At 44.6% G+C, this 22,193-nt stretch overlaps 1 protein-coding gene across 1 annotated transcript in view; it reads left to right on the top strand.

Moving 5' to 3' along the window:
- Positions 1-22,193, top strand: part of LOC149300504 (importin-4-like) — a 55,270-nt gene that overhangs the window by 1,197 nt on the left and 31,880 nt on the right. The window contains exons 2-5 of the mRNA XM_089485012.1: positions 786-872; positions 2,363-2,442; positions 7,743-7,784; positions 7,968-8,097. Coding sequence (XP_089341138.1) covers positions 786-872; positions 2,363-2,442; positions 7,743-7,784; positions 7,968-8,097 — 339 coding nt within the window. The remainder of the gene's footprint in view (positions 1-785; positions 873-2,362; positions 2,443-7,742; positions 7,785-7,967; positions 8,098-22,193) is intronic.

Below are 22,193 nucleotides of genomic sequence, written 5' to 3'. Positions count from 1 at the left end.
CACAGAATTCGCACAGCATCTTGTATGCTTTATGAAATAGTCGACTTATGGTTGAAAATGCACAATGCAAGTCATGAAACTTGAACCAGCTTCACTCTGAATACTCGCTGCATACAGTCATGGGCTAAAGACCTCAATTAAAAAATCCATCTCAATACATGTTGTGCCAGACTTGCATCTCCTCCAGTGGTTTAAAGTAGTTGAGGGATGAAAGTCACGCGCACGGATTGTGAGTGATTTTAAAGTGTGTACACTTTCCACACTATTGTGAGAGTATAAATAGTGTTGTGACACACGTCTTCAAGCTGTATTGATGCATATAATATAATGTGTTGATACCTAAATATGTAAACAAAGAGGCACACAAGCCATACAAAGTCATGCTGTTTGTCGACACATCCCAAGTAACACAATTAGTTACATCCACAGCTAATGTGTATAAAGGCTTTTTTTCCATTTTTATTGAAACTAAATCACATTGGGTCTTTCCACCGTTCAAAATGGGTAAGGGCATTATTATTAATTACTATTCTTTATTAAGTGGTAAAATATTCCATAGCATTGTAATATGAGAATAACAACAAATACATAACAAAGAGTGCATATAGTTGAAGACCCTGTCTGTCAGCTTTTCACTTAGCTTTAAGGCACTTTCATACGTACAAGAATTGTAGGCCTCTGAGCTTACTATCTAAAATCGCTGCCCAGGGTGACAGTCGGTTTCTCCACTTCATTTTCACATTTCAGTTTATGTTTTGTTAATTTAGTTTCTTTTTATCTACCAGGCCACAGCGCAGCTGAAAGAAGCAGTTAAGGATCCACGGATTATTCCAGCATTGTGTGAAGTGCTGAGAGGAGCACAAGATTTACAGGTATTGACAGCACACCGTGTGAAGTACACCTCTCATAGTGACTGCTGGCACGGCAGGGGGAGCTATTACCAGGGCCGGCCCTACAATGGAGCCGACTGGGGCAATTGCCCCAGGCGGCACTTCAGAAGGGGCGGCACTTTGCCGCCCCAAGCGGTTTTTTTTTTGAAGCGGAGGAGAGAGAGAGGGGCACCGAGTGGTTTTCGCTTACCCGCTCGGCGCCCCTCTCTCTGTCCTCTGCGGCGAGTTTCCCTGTTCGGTCTCGGTGCCGGCTTGTAATGCAGAGCGCCGGAAGTGACGTGAATTTCCGGCGCTCAGCATTACAAGCCGGCACCGTGGCAGCACAGGGAGACTCGCCGCAGGACTGTTTAAGGGTAAGTACCGGTGGGGGGGTAGATAATGCCGCACCCCCCGGCGTCGGCGGGGGGCGGCATTTTAAACTTCGCCCCAGGCGGCGTTAAGTCTTCGGCCGGCCCTGGCTATTACTCTCGCACATTTCTGTATGATAATTATTTGTAATGTGAAGAAGAAGAAATTGAAATTTGCATATCTTTCGCCTACTTAAAAAAAAGAGTAATACACCTTAAATTATATTAAGTTCACCCGTAACTGGAAAACCTGTGTTTAACTGGTTCTCTTTTGGGGCCACTTGGAATCTATTAGGTAAGAGGTTAAGGGAGAAAGAGGTAGCTTTCAGGAACCGTTTACCTACAATAATGTAGAGCAAGAACAACTTAAGTGGTTCAGTGGGCTCTTAATTTGTAGGACATTTATCGTTTTTCTTCCTTGTGGTGTGGCGTTAAACATAATAACATGTATAGATGGAAATCTATTTTGGGGCACGGTTGATTTTCTTTCCGTCATTTATGCATATATTTCATTTGCATCAACTTGTGCAGTCAGCGTGCCATTAATGTGATTTTATTATTGTGGCTAATCATATTGATTATCACGATATCTTTTTATGGAGCTAGCATTGTGGCATACCTATATATGTGCACAGGCGCATCACCGTTCGTTATTTTTTTCTGTCACATACATACTCATTTGTGTTAATCACTACATTGCAAGTGATAAATATCTTAACAATGCTTTTTTTATACGTGCACATGGTCATTAGCTAAAATTTACCCCTTTACTATGTTGTGTTTTTTGATGGGTCATAGCTCAAATCAATATACTCTGTGAGTAAGGGTGGTTCAGCGGTTTGTACAGTGGCATGACTTTTTTTGTCTGTTTAGAAGTAAATAAAGACGATTTTTAGTGCCTGTTCTGGTGTCAATTGGCCTGACTATTTGTGGAGTGAAGTGGCGTTTATCTTCTTGATTTGTGTAAAAAGTAAGGTGTGCCCAGCTCAAACAAGCTTACTGTTCTTTCTGTACATTGGTTTTTGGTGTACATCTTACAATACAGAACCAACCATATTTATTTATTCTAGTCTTTGTGGATCCTTTCAGATAAATGAACTCTACCTTTTTGTATATCTTTTTCAGATCCGACAGTTTGCTGCAGTTTTGTTACGCAGGCGTCTCACCAAACACTGGAAATCAATTCCTAAAGAGCAGCAAGAGAAGTGAGTATAAGAGCTGCTGCCTTTTGTGTCACATGTTGTTCTTTATATGAAGCCCTTTGACTTCGACTATTTATCAGACTTGCGCATTCGGAATCATACAAATTAAAATTTTAATGACATTTGCCAATTTCGTCAATTGGTACAAGTCAGTGAAAACGAGGAAGGATCCTCAACGAAACAAAGCAAAAAGCTCTGAATTTTTGTTTGAATTTGGTTGGTTTCTCACTCACCTTCATTCACACTCTCATGCTGTTTCACACTTTTTTACGCTTTCACTCTCGCTCACGTTCTCTCAAAATGTCTCCCTATCTCATTCTGTGTCCGTCTCCTTGTTGCACAGCACTGCTTCTTCTCTTACATCTTTTTGTTTTTTTGTCTTCAAAAACAGCAGAACGGTGCGGTATGTCGGTTCAACTATTATTCCCCTTTCCTGCGAATAGCGTATCTATGTAAACTATATATATATATATATATATATATATATATTAGGGCTGCAACTAACGATTATTTTCATAATCGATTAGTTGGCCGATTATTTTTTCGATTAATCGATTAATCGGATAAAAAAATGAATGTACATTTTTCATTTGTTTAAAATAATTTAATAAACAAATGATGTTACATACAAACGCAGAATAAAAAAAAAACCTGATAAAATGTATTTCTTGTCTTTATTTCCCAACCAGCCCCCCCAATTTATGCACATTTGAGCACAGGCTTGCCACGCTGCCTCCCAGACATACCATTCCACGCTGCCCCCCACATATGCCACTCCACGCGGCCTCCCACATATACCACTCCACGCTGCCTCCCACATATACCATTCCACGCTGCCTCCCACATATACCACTCCACGCTGCCTCCCACATATACCACTCCACGCTGCCTCCCACATATACCACTCCACGCTGCCTCCCACATATACCACTCCACGCTGCCTCCCACATATACCATTCCACGCTGCCTCCCACATATGCCACTCCACGCTGCCTCCCACATATACCACTCCACGCTGCCTCCCAGACATGCCACTCCACGCGGCCTCCCACATATACCACTCCACGCTGCCTCCCGCATATACCACTCCACGCTGCCTCCCACATATACCACTCCACGCTGCCTCCCACATATACCATTCCACGCTGCCTCCCACATATACCATTCCATGCTGCCTCCCACATATGCCACTCCACGCTGCCTCCCACATATACCACTCCACGCTGCCTCCCACATATGCCACTCCACGCTGCCTCCCACATATACCACTCCACGCTGCCTCCCACATATACCACTCCACGCTGCCTCCCACATATACCACTCCACGCTGCCTCCCACATATGCCACTCCACGCTGCCTCCCACATATTCCACTCCACGCTGCCTCCCACATATACCACTCCACGCTGCCTCCCAGACATGCCACTCCACGCTGCCTCCCACATATACCATTCCACGCTGTCTCCCACATATACCACTCCACGCTGCCTCCCACATATGCCACTCCACGCTGCCTCCCACATATACCACTCCACGCTGCCTCCCACATATACCACTCCACGCTGCCTCCCACATATACCACTCCACGCTGCCTCCCACATATACCACTCCACGCTGCCTCCCACATATACCATTCCACGCTGCCTCCCACATATGCCACGCTGCCTCCCACATATGCCATTCCACGCTGCCTCCCACATATACCACGCTGCCTCCCACATATTCCACTCCATGCTGCCTCCCACATATACCACGCTGCCTCCCACATATACCACGCTGCCTCCCACATATTCCACTCCACGCTGCCTCCCACATATACCACTCCACGCTGCCTCCCACATATACCACTCCACGCTGCCTCCCACATATTCCACTCCACTCTACACCCACATATGCCACTGTGCCTGATACGCCTTATACCCCCCGATACACCACTCCATCCTCCCCAGACATGCCACACTGCCCTCCCCACATATGCCTTATATATCGTATATGCCTTATACCCCCAGATATGTCACTCCATCCTCCCCAGATATGCCTTATACCCCCAGATATCTCATAGTCCCCTCAGAGTCACAGACCTGTTCGCATCACACTGACACCATACTTTTATAAATAAGTACAGGGTTAATCTTCACTGCCCCCAGGATTTAGATTCCCCTTAGTCTGCCCCCCTTTACCTCTAACTGCGCCTTAAGTTAACTTTATTAAATTAACCCTCAGTCCTCATCATTAAATTAACACTAAACACCCCATTAACCATAACTACCCCTAAATTAACTCTAAATACCCCATCAAGCACAACTACCCTAAATTAACCCTAAACACCCCATTAACCACAACAGCCCCTAAATTAACCCTAAACACCCCATTAACCACAACTGCCTCAAATTAACCCCAAACACCCCATTAACCATAGCTGCCCCTAAATTAACCCTAAACACCCCATTAACCATAGCTGCCCCTAAACACCCCATTAACCATAACTTCCCCTAAATTAACCCACACCTCCCCTAACTTTCAGCAGCCCAAATATTAATTTTATACTCACAGTTAGATGAGTGTCACAGCCATGGCGATGCTAAAGAAATGGGCGGAGCCAATCGGCCGTTTGGCCCCGCCCCTTTCTTCCTCCCTGTCCGTCCCTGCAGTCACTGCCGATTGGCCCCGCCCCTTTCTTTCTCCAGCAGCGATTGCAGGGAGGGACTGGAAAAAGGAAGTGGGCGGGCCAATCGGCAGTGACTGCAGGGAGGAACTGTAAGTAGCAACTGCTGCTGTGACTCCTGTGAGTCACACTAACGGATTATAACACGAGGGGTATTTTTCAGAGCATTTGCTCTGAAAAAACCCTCATTTTATAATCGATAAAAATCGATTCAACTAATTCATAATGAAATTCGTTGCCAACGAATTTCATTATCGATTATCATCGATTTTATCGATTAGTTGTTGCAGCCCTAATATATATGTAGGTATACATATGTATATACCGTATTTGCCCGAATATAGGCTGCACCTTTTCCCCCCACTTTAAAGTGGGGGTGCGGCCTATATTCGGGGTTTAGCGCAGGAATGCGCAATTCGCATCGACATGACGTTCTGGGTGCCAGGCAGGCAGCAGGGTTAGGATACAGATTCCCCACAGCGCTGCAGGGGACCTACATCCTATTCTCCGATACGCTGACACAGCCTCTCCTCCCAGGAGGGGGGAGTGCCGGCACGGGAGATTGTCTGAGCGCATCGCGCAGACGTTCACCGTCTGCAGCGATGAGTGTAAACAACCTCCGCTGCCGGCACGTCTGCTCAATGTGCTTTAACAATATACCTTGCCGGGACTTCCCACGGGGGGCTTGCATCGCCGTAGCCGGTAAACGTCTGCGTAATGTACATTAACAGATGTCCCCCGCCGGCCCCGCTAGACACCAGGGAGACTGCATTGGTAAGTCGGGGGGGGTCATGTCTAGGGAGCAGAGTGGCAGCATATTTTGGGGGGGGGGGGCAGAGTGGCGGCATATCTGCTGGAGGCAGAGTGGCGGCATATCTGCTGGAGGCAGAGTGGCGGCATATCTGCTGGAGGCAGAGTGGCGGCATATCTGCTGGAGGCAGAGTGGCGGCATATCTGCTGGAGGCAGAGTGGCGGCATATCTGCTGGAGGCAGAGTGGCGGCATATCTGCTGGAGGCAGAGTGGCGGCCTATCTGCTGGAGGCAGAGTGGCGGCATATCTGCTGGAGGCAGAGTGGCAAATCTATAAGTAAGTAAAAACGGCTGTGTATTTTTTCTAAAAATCAAAATTTTTCTTAAAAAAAAAAGCCCCTAACTTTTAGGGTGCGGCCTATAATCGAGCCAATACGGTATATCAATATATATTGTTTTTTCAAGTTTTCTTTTGATACCGTAGATAATTAGCTGAAAATTTAGGATGAGAAATTTAGTAAAAACTAGCGAGAATTATATAAAAAATAAAAAAAAATGTTTTTTATATAGTTTTGCCTTTGAATCCTCACAAAAGTAGGTAAAGTGACAAAAAATCAATTCAGGTGTCCTGATTTCAGAAGTAGCTAATTTTTATAGAATTTCCATACTTTCCCAGCACTTAAGGTGTACATTATTTTTTACAAAGCCATAGAATTTTTGCATTAGGTATGATGGGATTACAACTCTAATTTTAAACAAATAAACCAAAAATACAAAAGTATATATTTCTGTAAAGCAGACAACCCAGACTATCCGATGAGGTCATGCAGCTATTTGGTTACCAATCACTGTCAAAGGTGGTCGTAGAAATTATTTCCTGCGCTTTTTTTCACCAACACTTCTGTACGGGGTATGTGTTACAGCAGAGAAACCCGGTCAAAATTTAGCTGGATCCCCTGATTACAGAAATACCCAACAGCCTTAGTTTTTTCTCTCTCTCTAGAGGGCCATAATCATCCCTTACATATAGTACGCTATAGGGTAGTATTTTTTAGACTTATGGCTTCGGTGGTTGTGAACGGGGCAGGAGGGTTGTACCTTTTAGGTGTTGTGTTAGGGCAATGGGATGTAAGGGTTTTTATTTTTTTTTATTTTTTATTTCTTTTGTGTAAATTGTTTTTGCACTGTTATCAGTGTAGTATGGTTAGAGGTCCTCTAAGGGACCATATGAACATATTAATGCCAGTGATGTCACAATGACATCACTTAGCTCTCTTTATTGTTTATTTTTTTGTATTTTATTGAACACTTTTTTTCCTTTTTTTTGGTTTTGTTTACTTTTTCAGCTTGTGAGAAGAGTGAGAAACATGGTTTCTCCCTCCCTCCCTGCGATCCCCCTGCATCGTTCACACTGTCATCTCCATGCAAGTCTCCACAGACTTGCATTGGGGATCACAGTGTCTGTAATCGGTGCGTCATCGGGGCAATCGGATATCCCATCAGGCATTTTAAATGTAACGGCTTTCCGGCACTCGTGCGGGCAGTCGTTACAAGCGATCGGGCAGCAGACGTCCCTGCCGCTGCAAGAAAGTCAGGCTGTACCGGTACGTCCTAAAGGGCTTTGCTAGATGCATTTCCAGGATGTACAGGTATATCTATAGGGGACTGAAGGGGTTTATATTTAATATATTTTTTAGCCATTGATATGACTGTTTTGTTCATCTGTTGTTCTTTGTTATAAGTGTTCAAGATCATGTAAGAGCCTGGCGATATTGGTAGATGAATATCTACTGCGTTTACAGTTGTAGATGTTTCAGGTCTTTTGGTACGACTAAACCTCCAACACTGGCCTCCTTATTTATTATATCCCTTTTTTTCATTCACTACAGTCTAAAGAGTCTTCTGTTAGAAGCTATCCAAAGGGAACCAGAGTAAGTAAACCCTGCATTTGTTCTTCTCGCTGTTTGTGTTCACTTCTGAATGTTATTTGATTCTCTGTGGTTGTACCATGTCTAATGGCATGAACCTTAATATCTCTTTTAGCTGTAATTTTTTTCTCTGTTAATATTGGCCCTTCCCTTATCTCAGATTTTGTACATCTGTATTTGACTTAGGCACAAGGTCCGTTACGCTGTTGCCCAGCTATCTGCAGCGATCCTGAGGAATGTGAAGCTGGAAGGCTGGCCGCAGTTCATCCAGTTTGTACTGCAGATGTCCCATAGTGACGTTCCTGAGCAGCGACAGGTGTGTGGCTGTACCAGGTTTTGAAGTATATTTGGCATGTTTATTTCCCGCAGTTGGCTGTATCACAGGCATGTGTGTCTGAGTCTGTATTAGTATGGCTAATAGTGGCCAGTGAGACAAATCATGGACAGTATGAGCAGGAGTTTTATTACACTCCAGCCATCTTAGACACTTTAATGTATAGCTGAGTGTTACCGTATATTTAACTTTATTTGTATCAGAATCCTCTCTATACATACATTCTTTTGCGTTGCAGGAGATGGAGACATTCCATCAAAATTACCGTATTTGCCCGATTATAAGACGACCCTGATTATAAGACAACCCCCCAAATCTGAATATTAATTTAATTATTTAATTCCTTAATATTAAGGAAAAAAAGAAAGCCTGAATATAAGACGACCCTATAGGAAAAAAGTTTTACCAGTAAATGTTAATTCATCTAAACTATTTTTTTTTAATAAAAGCTATGATTGAGAAAAATATTTTGGTTTTATTTCCTTCTATTTTCCAACCTGCCCCCCAGTTATGCACATCTGCCCCAGAAATGCCTTATACCCCCTATATGCCACTGTGCCCCATGATATGCCTTTTAATCCTCTAAATGCCACTGTACCCCATGATATGCCTTTTGACCCCCTATGTGCCACTCTGCCTCCAGAAATGCCTTATACCCCTATATGCCACTCTGGCATTTAGAGGGATAAAAGACATCTTATGGGGCAGAGTGGCATATAGGGAGGTTTAAGGCATTCAGGAGGCAGAGTGGCGTATAGAGGGTTAAAAAGGCATTTCTGGAGGCAGAGTGGCATTAAGGGGGTTAAAAGACGTTTCACAGAGCACTCTGCCTCCAGAAATGCCCTATGCCCCCCATTTAACACTCCCCAGCCCCCCCCAACTTACCGGTGCTTCTGACTTCCCTGTCATGTGCGGGGAACTCTGATCTCTGACAGCCGGGGAAGGTCTGCGCGATGGACGCAGACAACCCCCGCTGCTAGCCACACCTCCTTCCTGCTGCAGCGGAAGTTGTCTACGCGAATTGCGTAGACATCTACACGCTGCCCCAGCTACACACCGGGGACTCAGAGGTACCGGTAAGTGGGGCGGGCGGGGGGGGAGACAGGAGGATACAGGTCCCCTGCAGCTGCGGGGGATCTGGATCTTAGTCGTCTCATAGTCAGACCTATTTGAGGTCTGATTATAAGACGACCCCGATTATAAGACGAGGGGTATTTTTCAGAGCATTTGCTCTGAAAAAAACCTCGTCTTATAATCGAGCAAATACGGTAATCTCTTGCAGAGCAGTGCTCAAGTACTGCTCCTCCTGGCAGCCAGTTCCATCACTGGTTTACATGAGATTGATAGGGGGCCTTCAGTAGGTTTTTTTCTCATATTAATGTACTATGTTTTGCAGCTTTGTTGCATATAATAACTGCACCCCCTGGTGTCTCACAGAACCCCCCCCCATTCTTCTATATTATGGGATAATGTAATGCCAACATGGTTACTTATTAACAAACTGACATCTGCATTTGATGTAAAGGGTAATGATGGGGGCTTGGAAGGTTCTGCCCCAGAAAGTACTGAAGTAACATATTCAAAACAGCTAACAAACTGTAGAAATATGTGTTTGTGACCTTTCCCTTCGGATGGATACACTTGTGCTTCCTTCTTCCGAAACCCCAGCGATTAACCCCTTCAGCAGGAGGCAGGACTAGCACTGTAGAGAGGAAGAGGGACACCTGTACACCCAATCCGCAATGGCACTGGAGCTAGTCATAGCTTATACAGTGCTGGTACTATCCTGAAACGGACAGTGAGCTATTATGGCAACCCACCCCAAGCATCAGACAGAACCAATGTTGAAGTGAGAACAAAATATTGCAGAAATACATAGCCTTACATACACAGCTCAATCAGATAAGGAACATACTTAGTGTAACACACACATTGGGTCCACAAAATACACACAGTTCTCAACAACTCGCATTAAAATATTAAAATGTTTTTCTGCACACGAATATGGGAGTCAGGGAAGCCTTGTGGAGAAATAGTCTGGGGAACATAAGGTGTCCCTGGATAGCTTGCCTCCCCTACCATTCCTGGTTCAAATAGCGCCTTGATCGGTCGTGGGGGCCGGAAATAGTCTGTTTCATGGCTGACTTCCGACCCGATGAAGAGTTTCAGGGCTCTTGGATGTTTTCCCCTAGTTGTGAAAAGGTGGAGTTCCCTGTTGAGTGCTCACTCAACCAGGGTTAGATGGCTCAGACGCACTGAGCATTTTCGGCTTCCCTGAGCTCTAATAACCGATCAGCTTCTGGAAGTTTGTCTGGGAAGCTTAACCTGGGTTCTGGTATGGTCACCCTGTTGCCAGGGGTACAAGGTGACTCAAACATAAATCCACCAAAGGGGAAATGATGTTGGCAATCCACTCAATGATAATAGTCTTTTGTAGGAAATAGTGGATCCGGCAAGCCTAGTCCGAGCAGGGGGCTCTTCCAGGAGTCCAGGGCACAGAAGTTTCCGTGACAATGTTTAATATTTCTCTGCATGTAATTTTTTAAGAATAGCTTCATGTAATAATAATAATATACACTCAACATCTTTTGTTAAACCCCTTAGCTAAAGATGACGTGCCAGGTATGTCATGAAATGATGGCTCTACAGAACCCATAAAATACCTAGTACAGGAAAGGTTAAAATTGCAGAGACATTGGTGTCTTGACTGCTCCATGACCTGAGTGGTCAGTCTATAGCAGATCCCTGCAGTTTCATGCATGTGATCGCTTCTATATTATAGAATATTCTATATCATATGCATGGATACCATCAGATAACAGAGAAAATGCTTGTAAGCACTGTCTTTGTCTCTGTTCATTGTCTCTCTTGCTCTCACTGTGATCATGAGCTGGAGAGAGAGACAGAGAAAAGCAAGAAACAGTGCTTCCCCGAGTCTCTAGATCCAGGATTTTGGAGTTTTTAAATACATTGGTTTTAAGGGTTTTTTGTTTTTTTAAATATATATATATATATATTTAATTGTTAGTTTGTATTGTAATGTTAGTGGTTTGCATTGTTAGTAGGGATAAGGTAGTCATCCAAAAAATCTAAAAAACTAAATAAACTCATATAGGGGTATAGGATGGTTTTGAAACCAGATGGTTTTGTTATTCGTTCCCCATTTTTATACTAGCTATGTAAAATTTAAAAACCTGTAATCTTGTGAATAAATGGGTATTGAAAGAAATCCCCGATTTTTTTATATATACACTGTACACCACTAAAATGTGATTTTTCAATGAAACGGGTATTTCGCTTTACAGAGAGAGGGTGCAAAGCTGTACAATCTAGAAGGACCCGATAATGTACCGTCAACTACTTTGACATTTAAAGTTTTCATCATGTAAACAGCGGCCCTTAAGTACTAATGCAAAGTCATCACACAGAACTCACCTCCATGCTCACTTGCTCCTGTTGTTTTTTTTGGTATACAAAAAACACAAACTGTCTGCGCTTTTCATCCTAATAAAGTTGGCAACAAATATATAAACATAATATAAATGAGAGGTTTTGGTTATATGAATTGGCCAAAGCATAATTAAGCTCACCCGCCACGTCAAGGCACACTCTCAATAGGGTGAGAACCTACGCTCACCTCCTACATAGTGGGCACACAAAGCAGTTTATACTGCTACCAAAACCTTATTAATGTGTTGGGGAGGTGCAAATAAACCTCCTCCCAATTAACCCTTGGACAGCAAGCTGCAACCAGACAAATGTGGAAGCACCTAAATAGCGCACTGATATTTTTCTTTTCTCTGCTTTTTTGGTAACCTGGGTGTTTTTTTGTGGAGCTCTTATGTAAGTGAGTTTTAGAAAACTTGTAAGAAAATAATTAAATGTGTGTGTATATGAGTGTGTGTGTGTATATATATATATATATACGATGTCAAAAAATAGAGTATTGCAGAGTATGCGGTGATACCTTTTTTATTGGACTAACATAATATTAAAAAGACAAGCTTTCGAGAGTTATCCTCCCTTCATCAGGTCTGAAGCAATACTAATCATCATGATAGAGGTTACAACTTAAAACAAGTGATGGTATAAGGGGGGGGGGTTGAGTGGGGTGTCGTAAATAATAGGTCTGGAGGTGAGAAATGCAGAGAGGTAGAGAGATAACCCAGGGACAGAACAAATAAACTTAGGGAACCAATAACCACAGTAAAACATCAAAGATAACAGCAATTAGACATTGGATGACTAGATGAAGTTCATATGAAGTTCTGGTAGTGTGTAAGGAAACCAGAATCCACATTAAGTCCCTCTTTTATGGTGTTAAAATGTGTAATCATTTTCATCTCAAATGTTTTTCTTTCCTGAGAGTCTCTGAAATTTCCTTTGAGTACTTTAATTTTTAGGTTTTGGATGGAGTGATTGTTCTGTGTGAAATGATGTCCTACCGGGGTGCAATATTTTTCTTCCTCATGGTTTTTGATGGAGCTTCGGTGCAGGTTCATTCTAAGGTGCAGCTTAAGCCCAGTTTCTCCAATGTAGCACCCTTTGTCACATGCAGAGCATTGTATGATGTACACCACGTTTGCCGATGTACATGAGTAAGAATCTTTGATGCTGTATGTTTTGTTGTTGTGACTGGCTGTGTTGCTGTCACATATATGTTGGCAAAGTTTGCAGCGGGATTTGTTGCATGGTACAGTGCCATTCTGTGTATGCTCCTGTTCTGGGGCCAGTTTGCTGCGCACTAATCTTTTCCTCAGGTTTGGTGGTGGTTTGAATGCCAGTATTGGGGGCTGAGGGAATATTTTTTTCAGTATGGGGTCTTCTGAGAATATCGGCTGTAGGTCTTTAATAATTTTGCGGATTTCCTCAAGAGTTGGGTTGTAGGTAACTACCAGAGGTATCCTGCTTGTGTTATCCTTTTTTTTGTATTCTAGAAGCCTTTCCCGTGGTGTCCTTACAGCAGATTTAATTTTTTTGGATATAGTTTTTTCCTTGTAGCCCTTCTTCTTAAATGACTCTGCCAGCGCGCCCAGGTGTTTGTCTCTGTCCTGAGTGTCAGAGCAGATACGGTGGTATCTTATGGCTTGGCTGTAAATGACACCTTGTTTAGTGTGTTTGGGATCAAAGGTGGATCAGTAGTCATCATGAACACCCAGGACTACATGGCAGAAGGAAATAGACAATTGGCAGATGAATTCTACTACAAAAAATTGAACCAGGACCCCACCAGGGAATATACAGAAGATCTTATCAAACTTATCAGATCCTTCTCAAAACACATGCAACAAGAATTGGAAAACCTTGTGCCTTCAAATCCTCAAATAGGCACTTTCTACATGCTGCCCAAAATCCACAAGCCAGGCAACCCAGGACGGCCCATTATTACAGGTATGGGAACTCTTACCGAATCTATATCTGGCCTTATAGAAAACATTCTTAAGCCCCTAGTTATCAGCACTGAGAGCTTTATACAGGACACCACTGATTTTCTCAATAAACTGAGCCAAGTTAGTAACCTTCCTGCCAATACAATACTTGCAACCATGGATGTGGAGTCTTTATATAGCAACATCCCCCATAAAGATGGTATTGAGGCCTGCATCAAATTCCTCTCCTCCAGCAATGCCACACAAAAATATGATAGTGAAACCATCGCCAAGCTCATAGAATTTATACTGACACACAACTATTTCAAGTTCTATGACACTAACTACCTACAAATGACCGGGACAGCCATGGGCACCAAAATGTCACCGCAATATGCCAACCTTTTCATGGCTGACTTGGAACAGAGATTCCTAGCCACTCACCCCCACAAACCGCATAATTATTACCGTTACATCGACGACATCTTCATAATATGGACAGAAGGAGAAGAAAACCTTTTAAAATTCCACGAATCTTTTAATTCATTCCACCCATCTATAAAACTCAAAATGAATTTCTCAAAACACAGTGTGAGCTTCCTGGACTGCACTATAACTGTCACCTCTGGCTTTCTTCACTCTTCCGTGTATAGAAAACCCACAGACAGGTACAGCTACCTTCACAATTCAAGCTTTCATCCCAAACACACTAAACAAGGTGTCATTTACAGCCAAGCCATAAGATACCACCGTATCTGCTCTGACACTCAGGACAGAGACAAACACCTGGGCGCGCTGGCAGAGTCATTTAAGAAGAAGGGCTACAAGGAAAAAACTATATCCAAAAAAATTTAATCTGCTGTAAGGACACCACGGGAAAGGCTTCTAGAATACAAAAAAAAGGATAACACAAGCAGGATCCCTCTGGTAGTTACCTACAACCCAACTCTTGAGGAAATCCGCAAAATTATTAAAGACCTACAGCCGATATTCTCAGAAGACCCCATACTGAAAAAAATATTCCCTCAACCCCCAATACTGGCATTCAAACAACCACCAAACCTGAGGAAAAGATTAGTGCGCAGCAAACTGGCCCCAGAACAGGAGCATACACAGAATGGCACTGTACCATGCAACAAATCCCGCTGCAAACTTTGCCAACATATATGTGACAGCAACACAGCCAGTCACAACAACAAAACATACAGCATCAAAGATTCTTACTCATGTACATCGGCAAACGTGGTGTACATCATACAATGCTCTGCATGTGACAAAGGGTGCTACATTGGAGAAACTGGGCTTAAGCTGCACCTTAGAATGAACCTGCACCGAAGCTCCATCAAAAACCACGAGGAAGAAAAATATTGCACCCCTGTAGGACATCATTTCACACAGAACAATCACTCCATCCAAAACCTAAAAATTAAAGTACTCAAAGGAAATTTCAGAGACTCTCAGGAAAGAAAAACATTTGAGATGAAAATGATTACACATTTTAACACCATAAAAGAGGGACTTAATGTGGATTCTGGTTTCCTTACACACTACCAGAACTTCATATGAACTTCATCTAGTCATCCAATGTCTAATTGCTGTTATCTTTGATGTTTTACTGTGGTTATTGGTTCCCTAAGTTTATTTGTTCTGTCCCTGGGTTATCTCTCTACCTCTCTGCATTTCTCACCTCCAGACCTATTATTTACGACACCCCACTCAACCCCCCCCCTATACCATCACTTGTTTTAAGTTGTAACCTCTATCATGATGATTAGTATTGCTTCAGACCTGATGAAGGGAGGATAACTCTCGAAAGCTTGTCTTTTTAATATTATGTTAGTCCAATAAAAAAGGTATCACCGCATACTCTGCAATACTCTATTTTTTGACATCGTGTCTACTGGACTAATACGGCTTCACCCTTTTACATTATATATATATATATATATATTTATAATTTTCTTACAAGTTTTATAAAACCAACTGAAACACTCTAGAATTACATATGACGATTCTGGAGGCACATTTAACTGGCTGAATCTTTTGAAAAAAAGTGCCAGACTGGCGTCCCCAGATGACATCATATGTAATGGCGAAACTTGTGTCCGGTTAATTCTGTGCTCGGCAGTGGTTTGTCTCAGTCGAGTGAAAAAAGAAACTTAGAGTAGGTGAGCTGTGGATAATAAATCACTAGATCAGGGGCGTGGCCTGGCAACGGAGCTGCATGGACGCGTGAGTGTGTAGCTCTGCCAACACGCGAGCATAAAACCGGCTAAAACAGCTTGAACACCGGGTTTTTACCTGCCAGCTTTCTATCTCGGCACTCCTGAGACAGGTGGGATGTCTGCCAGACACCCTAAGAAGACCCCACACAAGCTACCCCATTACTTCACCAAGGATGCCCGGCACAGTGATAGGCCCCAAGATGGCGGAGAGCCTTCTTTCACGCCTCAGGCAAACGCTCCAGATGAGAATGAATTGGGCCTCGACCCTGCGGCGCCAGTGACTTCAGTGATCCTACGCAGCATGTTGGACTCCATGCAATCCTCAATGACGGATGCCATAAAGGGCATGCTCACCGATCTCAAGCAAGACCTGGCCCAGCTAGGCACGCGCACGGAGCACATGGAACACAAATTTGAAGACTTTACTTCAACCTTTAATGAACTGGTCGACCGTCACAACATGCTGGAAGACAAATATGACACATTGCTCTCCAAGCTGGCCGACTTGGAGGATCGCTCCCGTCGGAACAATCTGCGGCTTCGTGGCGTTTCGGAGGATGTACCGGATGGTAAATTAGCGGATTACGCCCGTAAAATCTTCCTTACTCTCTTACCTGATACCCCGGTTCCAGAGCTTCGTATAGACATGATCCATAGGATTCCGAAACCGAAATCTCTCCCGTCGACTGTGTCCAGGGATGTGATTCTGCGACTTCACTATTACTCCACCAAAGAAGCTATTATGCGCCAAGCCCGCCGGCTCTCACCGTTTCCTGCACCGTACACCCAAATTCAACTCTTTGCCGATTTATCCTCCGAGACTCTGACTCGGAGACGCTCCTTTGCTCCAATCACTTTGGCGCTCCGGTCCAACCATATTCCCTACAGATGGGGCTTCCCCACCAAGCTGCTGATTTCCCGGAATGGTGTCCTGCATGTAGCCAAGCTGCCTTTGGAGGGCCTACACCTCCTCCAGCGCTGGAATCTAGTCCAGGACGACGAGGACGTCTTGAGCCATCGAGACCCTGCTTCCGTCCCTCCTAGACCCCCTACGGCGGATGAGCCTCCTAAACCCAGCCGGCAGAGGACGACGCGACAACACTACTCACGCACACACACTAAGGATCCAGAGAGGCCCTCTGCGTTGCCTTCGGCGACCCCACCGGTGTCTTCCTGAAGCCCAGCAGCGATTCCAGCGATCCTGTTTCACTCCCTCACCGTTTCGGGGAGTTTTGTCTGTGGACCCTATGCGGGTAGCCTCTCCTGACTGAGGACGGGGCGCGTCTTCCTTCTGGCGACCCGATGCCGTCCTGTTTCGGTTGCAGGGTTGGTGAGCCTGGATGGGCCGTTGCCCTCCTCATTTACTTTTATTTTTGGGGAGTTCACAGTGTTTTATTTTATGTGGGTTTTTTTGGGGGGGGGTTTTCTCATCACTGATCCTTTTGCTGCTTGTTCGTTGCAGCTTTCGCATGGTTTGATTACACACGCACACACTTTTTCTGTTTTTCCCATACATTTTGCTCGTCGTATTTCTACCTTCCCTCACTGACCGGTAACTCGGCCTTGTGCCGGGTATTATGATACTGCTTGTTTAGTTCCTACTTTATATGTGCGCTCCACCTCTGCAAGGGTCTTCACTGTATTTTACTCTACATTGTACTTCTGTGCTGTTACGTGTTAGTGCTATGTGTGGTGTACTATGGGTTTTGCCTCGGTGTTCTGACGTCATTATGTTATAATGCGAGCATGTCAGCAGTTCCTGGGAATTGCTGTTTTCTTGTTTTCTCCCCCTCATGGTAACACTCTCTGGTGGGTGTTCTGTTTTATGCTTTCTCTCATTGTGCGATTACTTAATACCTACAGTAATTGGTTTGCTCATATAGTCTCTGGCTGCTCATTTCTTTCTTTCCTACCTGTCTTTCTTCTTCCCTTTTTTTTTTTTTTTTTGTCGTACGTCGGCTGTCCACATGCCGTTCAATGTTAGGGGCTTAAATACGCCCCACAAGCGTCATATGCTATTTCATGAACTCAAATCACAGCGGGCAGACGTGGTGATGATTCAGGAAACTCACCTGTCCAAATCCAACCATCGGCTGTTAGCGTATAAATTGTATCCTTTGGAATTTCATGCTAGGGCTCCGGGCAAGACAAGGGGGGTAGCTATCCTTCTTAGTAGCAAGGTGAATTTTCAGTTACACTCTCAGACCTGTGACACTCAGGGCCGTTTTCTGATCATGCAAGGTTGTATTGATGGCATCCCTTACACACTGCTGAACCTTTACGGCCCTAACACAGGGCAATTACCGTTTTTGGATAAAGTTCTTGCTAAGTTACATGATGTGCGGCATGGCAGAGTGATTGTGGGGGGAGATTTCAATTTAATTTCAGCCCCTAGTCAAGATTCCTCGGCTCGTTTATCCTCCAAGTATTTGAAATCGCTGATTACCCAAGGGTCCAAGTTTCAGCAATTGCTTCACCAACATTCCCTTTTCGATTCCTGGCGTATCCTCCACCCTATGGATAGGGATTATTCATTCTATTCCACAGTCCACTCCAGCTACTCCAGGATTGACATGCTCCTTGTTGACAAGCTTACCTTGCAGGATGTACAAGCGGCTGACATTGGACATATTACGTGGTCTGACCATGCCCCTGTGTCGATTTCCATCACCAAGGGCTTTGGAGCGGCTCCGTCAGCCAGATGGCGCCTCAATGAAAGTTTACTGCACCAGGCTGATGTTCGTGCGGAGATCGCTACTGCGCTCACACAGTACTTTCAGGACAATGATACCCCTGATATTTCCCCGTCCACACTATGGCTTGCTCACAAAGCAGTCATCAGAGGTCACTTAATTAAAATTGCTGCTAGATTGAAGAGACAACGTTTGCGTACCCTGACTGACCTCACTACTCGTCTTACCGCTCTGGAGCTTTCCAACAAGGCGTCATGGTCTGCTGATACGTATGCACAGCTCCGGGACGTTAAGTCGGAACTACACAAGCTCCAACTCCAGCGTACAGAATTTGCCCTCCGTCGGCTACATCTCACCTATTATATGAAGGGCAACAAGGCCGATTCCCTTCTTGCACGTCGCCTCCGGATTCAGGAATCTCAGAGTTCTCCCCATCATTTGGTTGACTCACATGGACACAAGATTTTCAATCCTAAAGAGATTGCGGATAAATTTGCGGACTATTATGCATCGCTCTACAACCTTCCTCTACAATCTGACCTTCCTCACCCTCGCTCCGTCGACATATCTGCGTTTCTCGACTCGCTACCTATCCCTAAGCTTCCGCCTCCCCAGTGGGATACTCTGGTTAAACTGCCTTCTACTGAGGAAATTGAACGCACCATTGCTGGCCTCAGGGCCCATAAAGCCCCGGGACCAGATGGTTTCTCGAATACTTATTATCGGACTTTCAAAGATATTGTTGCTCCCCGCCTCGGTGCTCTCTTTTCCAATTTCATGAGTACCCAGCATTTTCCGCAGGAGATGTCTGAGGCTTCCGTGGTTACTATCCCTAAGCCTGGAAAATCCCCAACAATGTGTGCGAACTATCGGCCGATTTCTTTATTGAATACGGATACTAAATTGTATGCAAAATTGCTGGCTAACCGTTTGAATATGTTGCTCCCTTCCCTGATCAAAAACGACCAGGTCGGCTTTATTTTGGGTCGTCAACCTTCGGATAACACGAGGAGGATCATCAATATCACGCACCTAGCTAAGTCGATGAGCAAACCTTGTATCCTCTTGTCCTTGGACGCTGAAAAGGCCTTCGACCGCCTACATTGGGGGTATTTACGTCTGACGTTACAGGCCTTCGGTTTACCGGAGCCCTTTGTTAATGCTGTTCATATCCTGTATGGTGCGCCCTCTGCGAGGGTTTCTTCTTCCGGATTCCTATCCAAGCCGTTCCCGATCCGCAATGGTACGAGGCAGGGTTGCCCCCTCTCTCCCCTACTCTTCGCTCTGGCGCTGGAACCTCTGGCGATTGCCATTCGGCATAACCCTAACGTCAGGGGCTTCGACGTGCGGTGTACAGAAACTAAAATATGCCTTTATGCGGACGACATCCTTCTGACGCTCACTGAACCGATGGTCTCCCTCCCAAACCTGCACGCTCTCCTGGAAGCCTTTGGTCGTCTTTCGTACTATAAAGTTAACTGGGACAAGACGCAGGCCCTCAATATTGGATACCCCGACCACTTGATTGACGTCCTCTCTAGCAATTTTGCCTACTCGTGGCGTTCCAATTTTATCACCTATTTGGGGGTCCGCATTACCAAAACCGCTGCCTCTTTATTTCGGTCGAATTACTTACCTCTGTGGTCCAAAATATGTCAAGATCTCCAACGGTGGTCAAAGCTGGAACTCTCTTGGATTGGCCGGGTTGTCTCATTCAAAATGAACTCACTCCCAAAGCTGCTGTACCTTTTTCGCACCCTTCCCATCGCAGTGCCTACCATTTTTTTTCGGACTGTCCAGATGCGTTTGTCCAAATTCATCTGGTTGAATAAACGTCCACGGCTTTCCCTTGCACTTTTACAACGGCCTAAACTGCTTGGAGGTCTCGGTGTCCCTAATGTCAAGAATTACTATGTTGCTGCCCACCTAGCGCAGACAATTCTCCTTTTTTCGGACAAGTCGTCGTGGCATGGGTGGATCAGGAATCTACACTGGCAACTCCGTACACGGTGAGAGACTTATTGTGGCTTCCTAAGGCCGGCCGACCTCCACTTCATGATTTGTTGCCTACTACTACATTGTCTCTGGCGCTGTGGGATAACCATCGTGCTACGCTCCGTTTCCCGATGGAACTACACAGCGCTGCTCCGCTATGGGCCTCGAAACCTCTTCTCCCTCATGTGGCCCTTGATTGCTGGATAGACCAGGGAATCGTTTCCATATTTCAGCTCTTCTCTCACGGACACATACAGTCATTTTCGTCTCTCCAGACTCTCTCTTCACTCCATAGTCGTGATTTTTTCAAATACCTGCAAATTCGTGATGCCTTGCGTAAACACCTCAGGCACCCTTCTGCTACGTCTCCCATGACACCGATTGTTGCACTATGCCTAAAAGCGCCTCATGTTGCTCACACTATTTCCCTATGTTACTCGCCTCTGATGGGTCACAGGTCTGAGATCAAGCTCCCGTACATGCTGCAATGGGAGAAGGAGATTGGGTCCACGTATGACGTTCAGGTGTGGTATCACGCTCTCTCTGCCTTTCAGGGAGTTTCTAAGAATGTCGCGCACTTTGAAACTAATCGCAAGGTTCTGTTCCGCTGGTATTTTGTGCCCTCCAAGCTAGCTACCATACAGCAGGATGAGATAAATGCCCCAGTACATGTCGCCTGTCTAACGCAGGAAGAAGTGCAGTGCCGCCTAAAAAAAATCAAAATAGACAAATCACCAGGTCCAGATGGCATTCACCCCCGCGTTCTAAGGGAGTTAAGTAATGTAATAGACAGACCCCTATTTCTAATATTCAAGGACTCTATAGTGACAGGGTCTGTTCCCCAGGACTGGCGCATAGCAAATGTTGTGCCAATATTCAAAAAGGGGACAAAAAGTGACCCGGGGAATTATAGGCCTGTTAGTTTAACTTCTGTTGTGTGTAAACTGTTTGAGGGTTTCCTAAGAGATGCTATTTTGGAGTATCTCAATGAAAATAAGTGTATGACTCCATATCAGCATGGGTTTACAAGGGATCGGTCCTGTCAAACTAACCTGATCAGCTTTTATGAGGAGGTGAGCTCAAGACTGGATCGGGGTGAATCGCTGGATGTCGTATATCTTGATTTTTCCAAAGCATTTGATACGGTGCCACATAAAAGGCTCGTACATAAAATGAGAATGCTTGGGCTGGGGGAGAATGTGTGTATGTGGGTAAGTAACTGGCTCAGTGATAGGAAACAGAGGGTGGTTATTAATGGTACATACTCTGAGTGGGTGACTGTTGCTAGTGGGGTACCACAGGGGTCAGTTTTGGGTCCTATTCTTTTTAATATATTTATTAATGACCTTGTAGAGGGATTGCATAGTAAAGTATCAATCTTTGCAGACGATACTAAGCTCTGTAACGTGGTTAACACAGTAGAGGACAGCGCACGATTACAAATGGATCTGCATAGGTTGGAGGCTTGGGCTGGGATGTGGCAGATGAGGTTCAACACAGATAAATGTAAGGTTATGCACATGGGGAAGAAAAATCCAGGCTGGGAATATGTATTAAATGGGAAAACACTGGGGACGACTGACATGGAAAAGGACTTAGGAGTTTTAGTTAACAGTAAATTTACCTGTAGCGACCAGTGTCAGGCAGCTGCTGCTAAGGCAAATAAAATCATGGGGTGCATCAAAAGGGGCATAGATGCCCACGACAAGGAAATAATTCTACCCCTGTACAAGTCACTAGTCAGACCACACATGGAATACTGTGTACAGTACTGGGCACCAGTGTACAAGAAAGAT

This window comes from Sceloporus occidentalis, unplaced genomic scaffold, assembly GCF_023333645.1.
Source record: "Sceloporus occidentalis isolate IW3139 unplaced genomic scaffold, rSceOcc1.0.p SCAF_24, whole genome shotgun sequence".
In the NCBI taxonomy this organism is placed as follows: Eukaryota; Metazoa; Chordata; class Lepidosauria; order Squamata; family Phrynosomatidae; genus Sceloporus; species Sceloporus occidentalis.
This window is presented reverse-complemented; position numbering and strand designations above follow the sequence as displayed.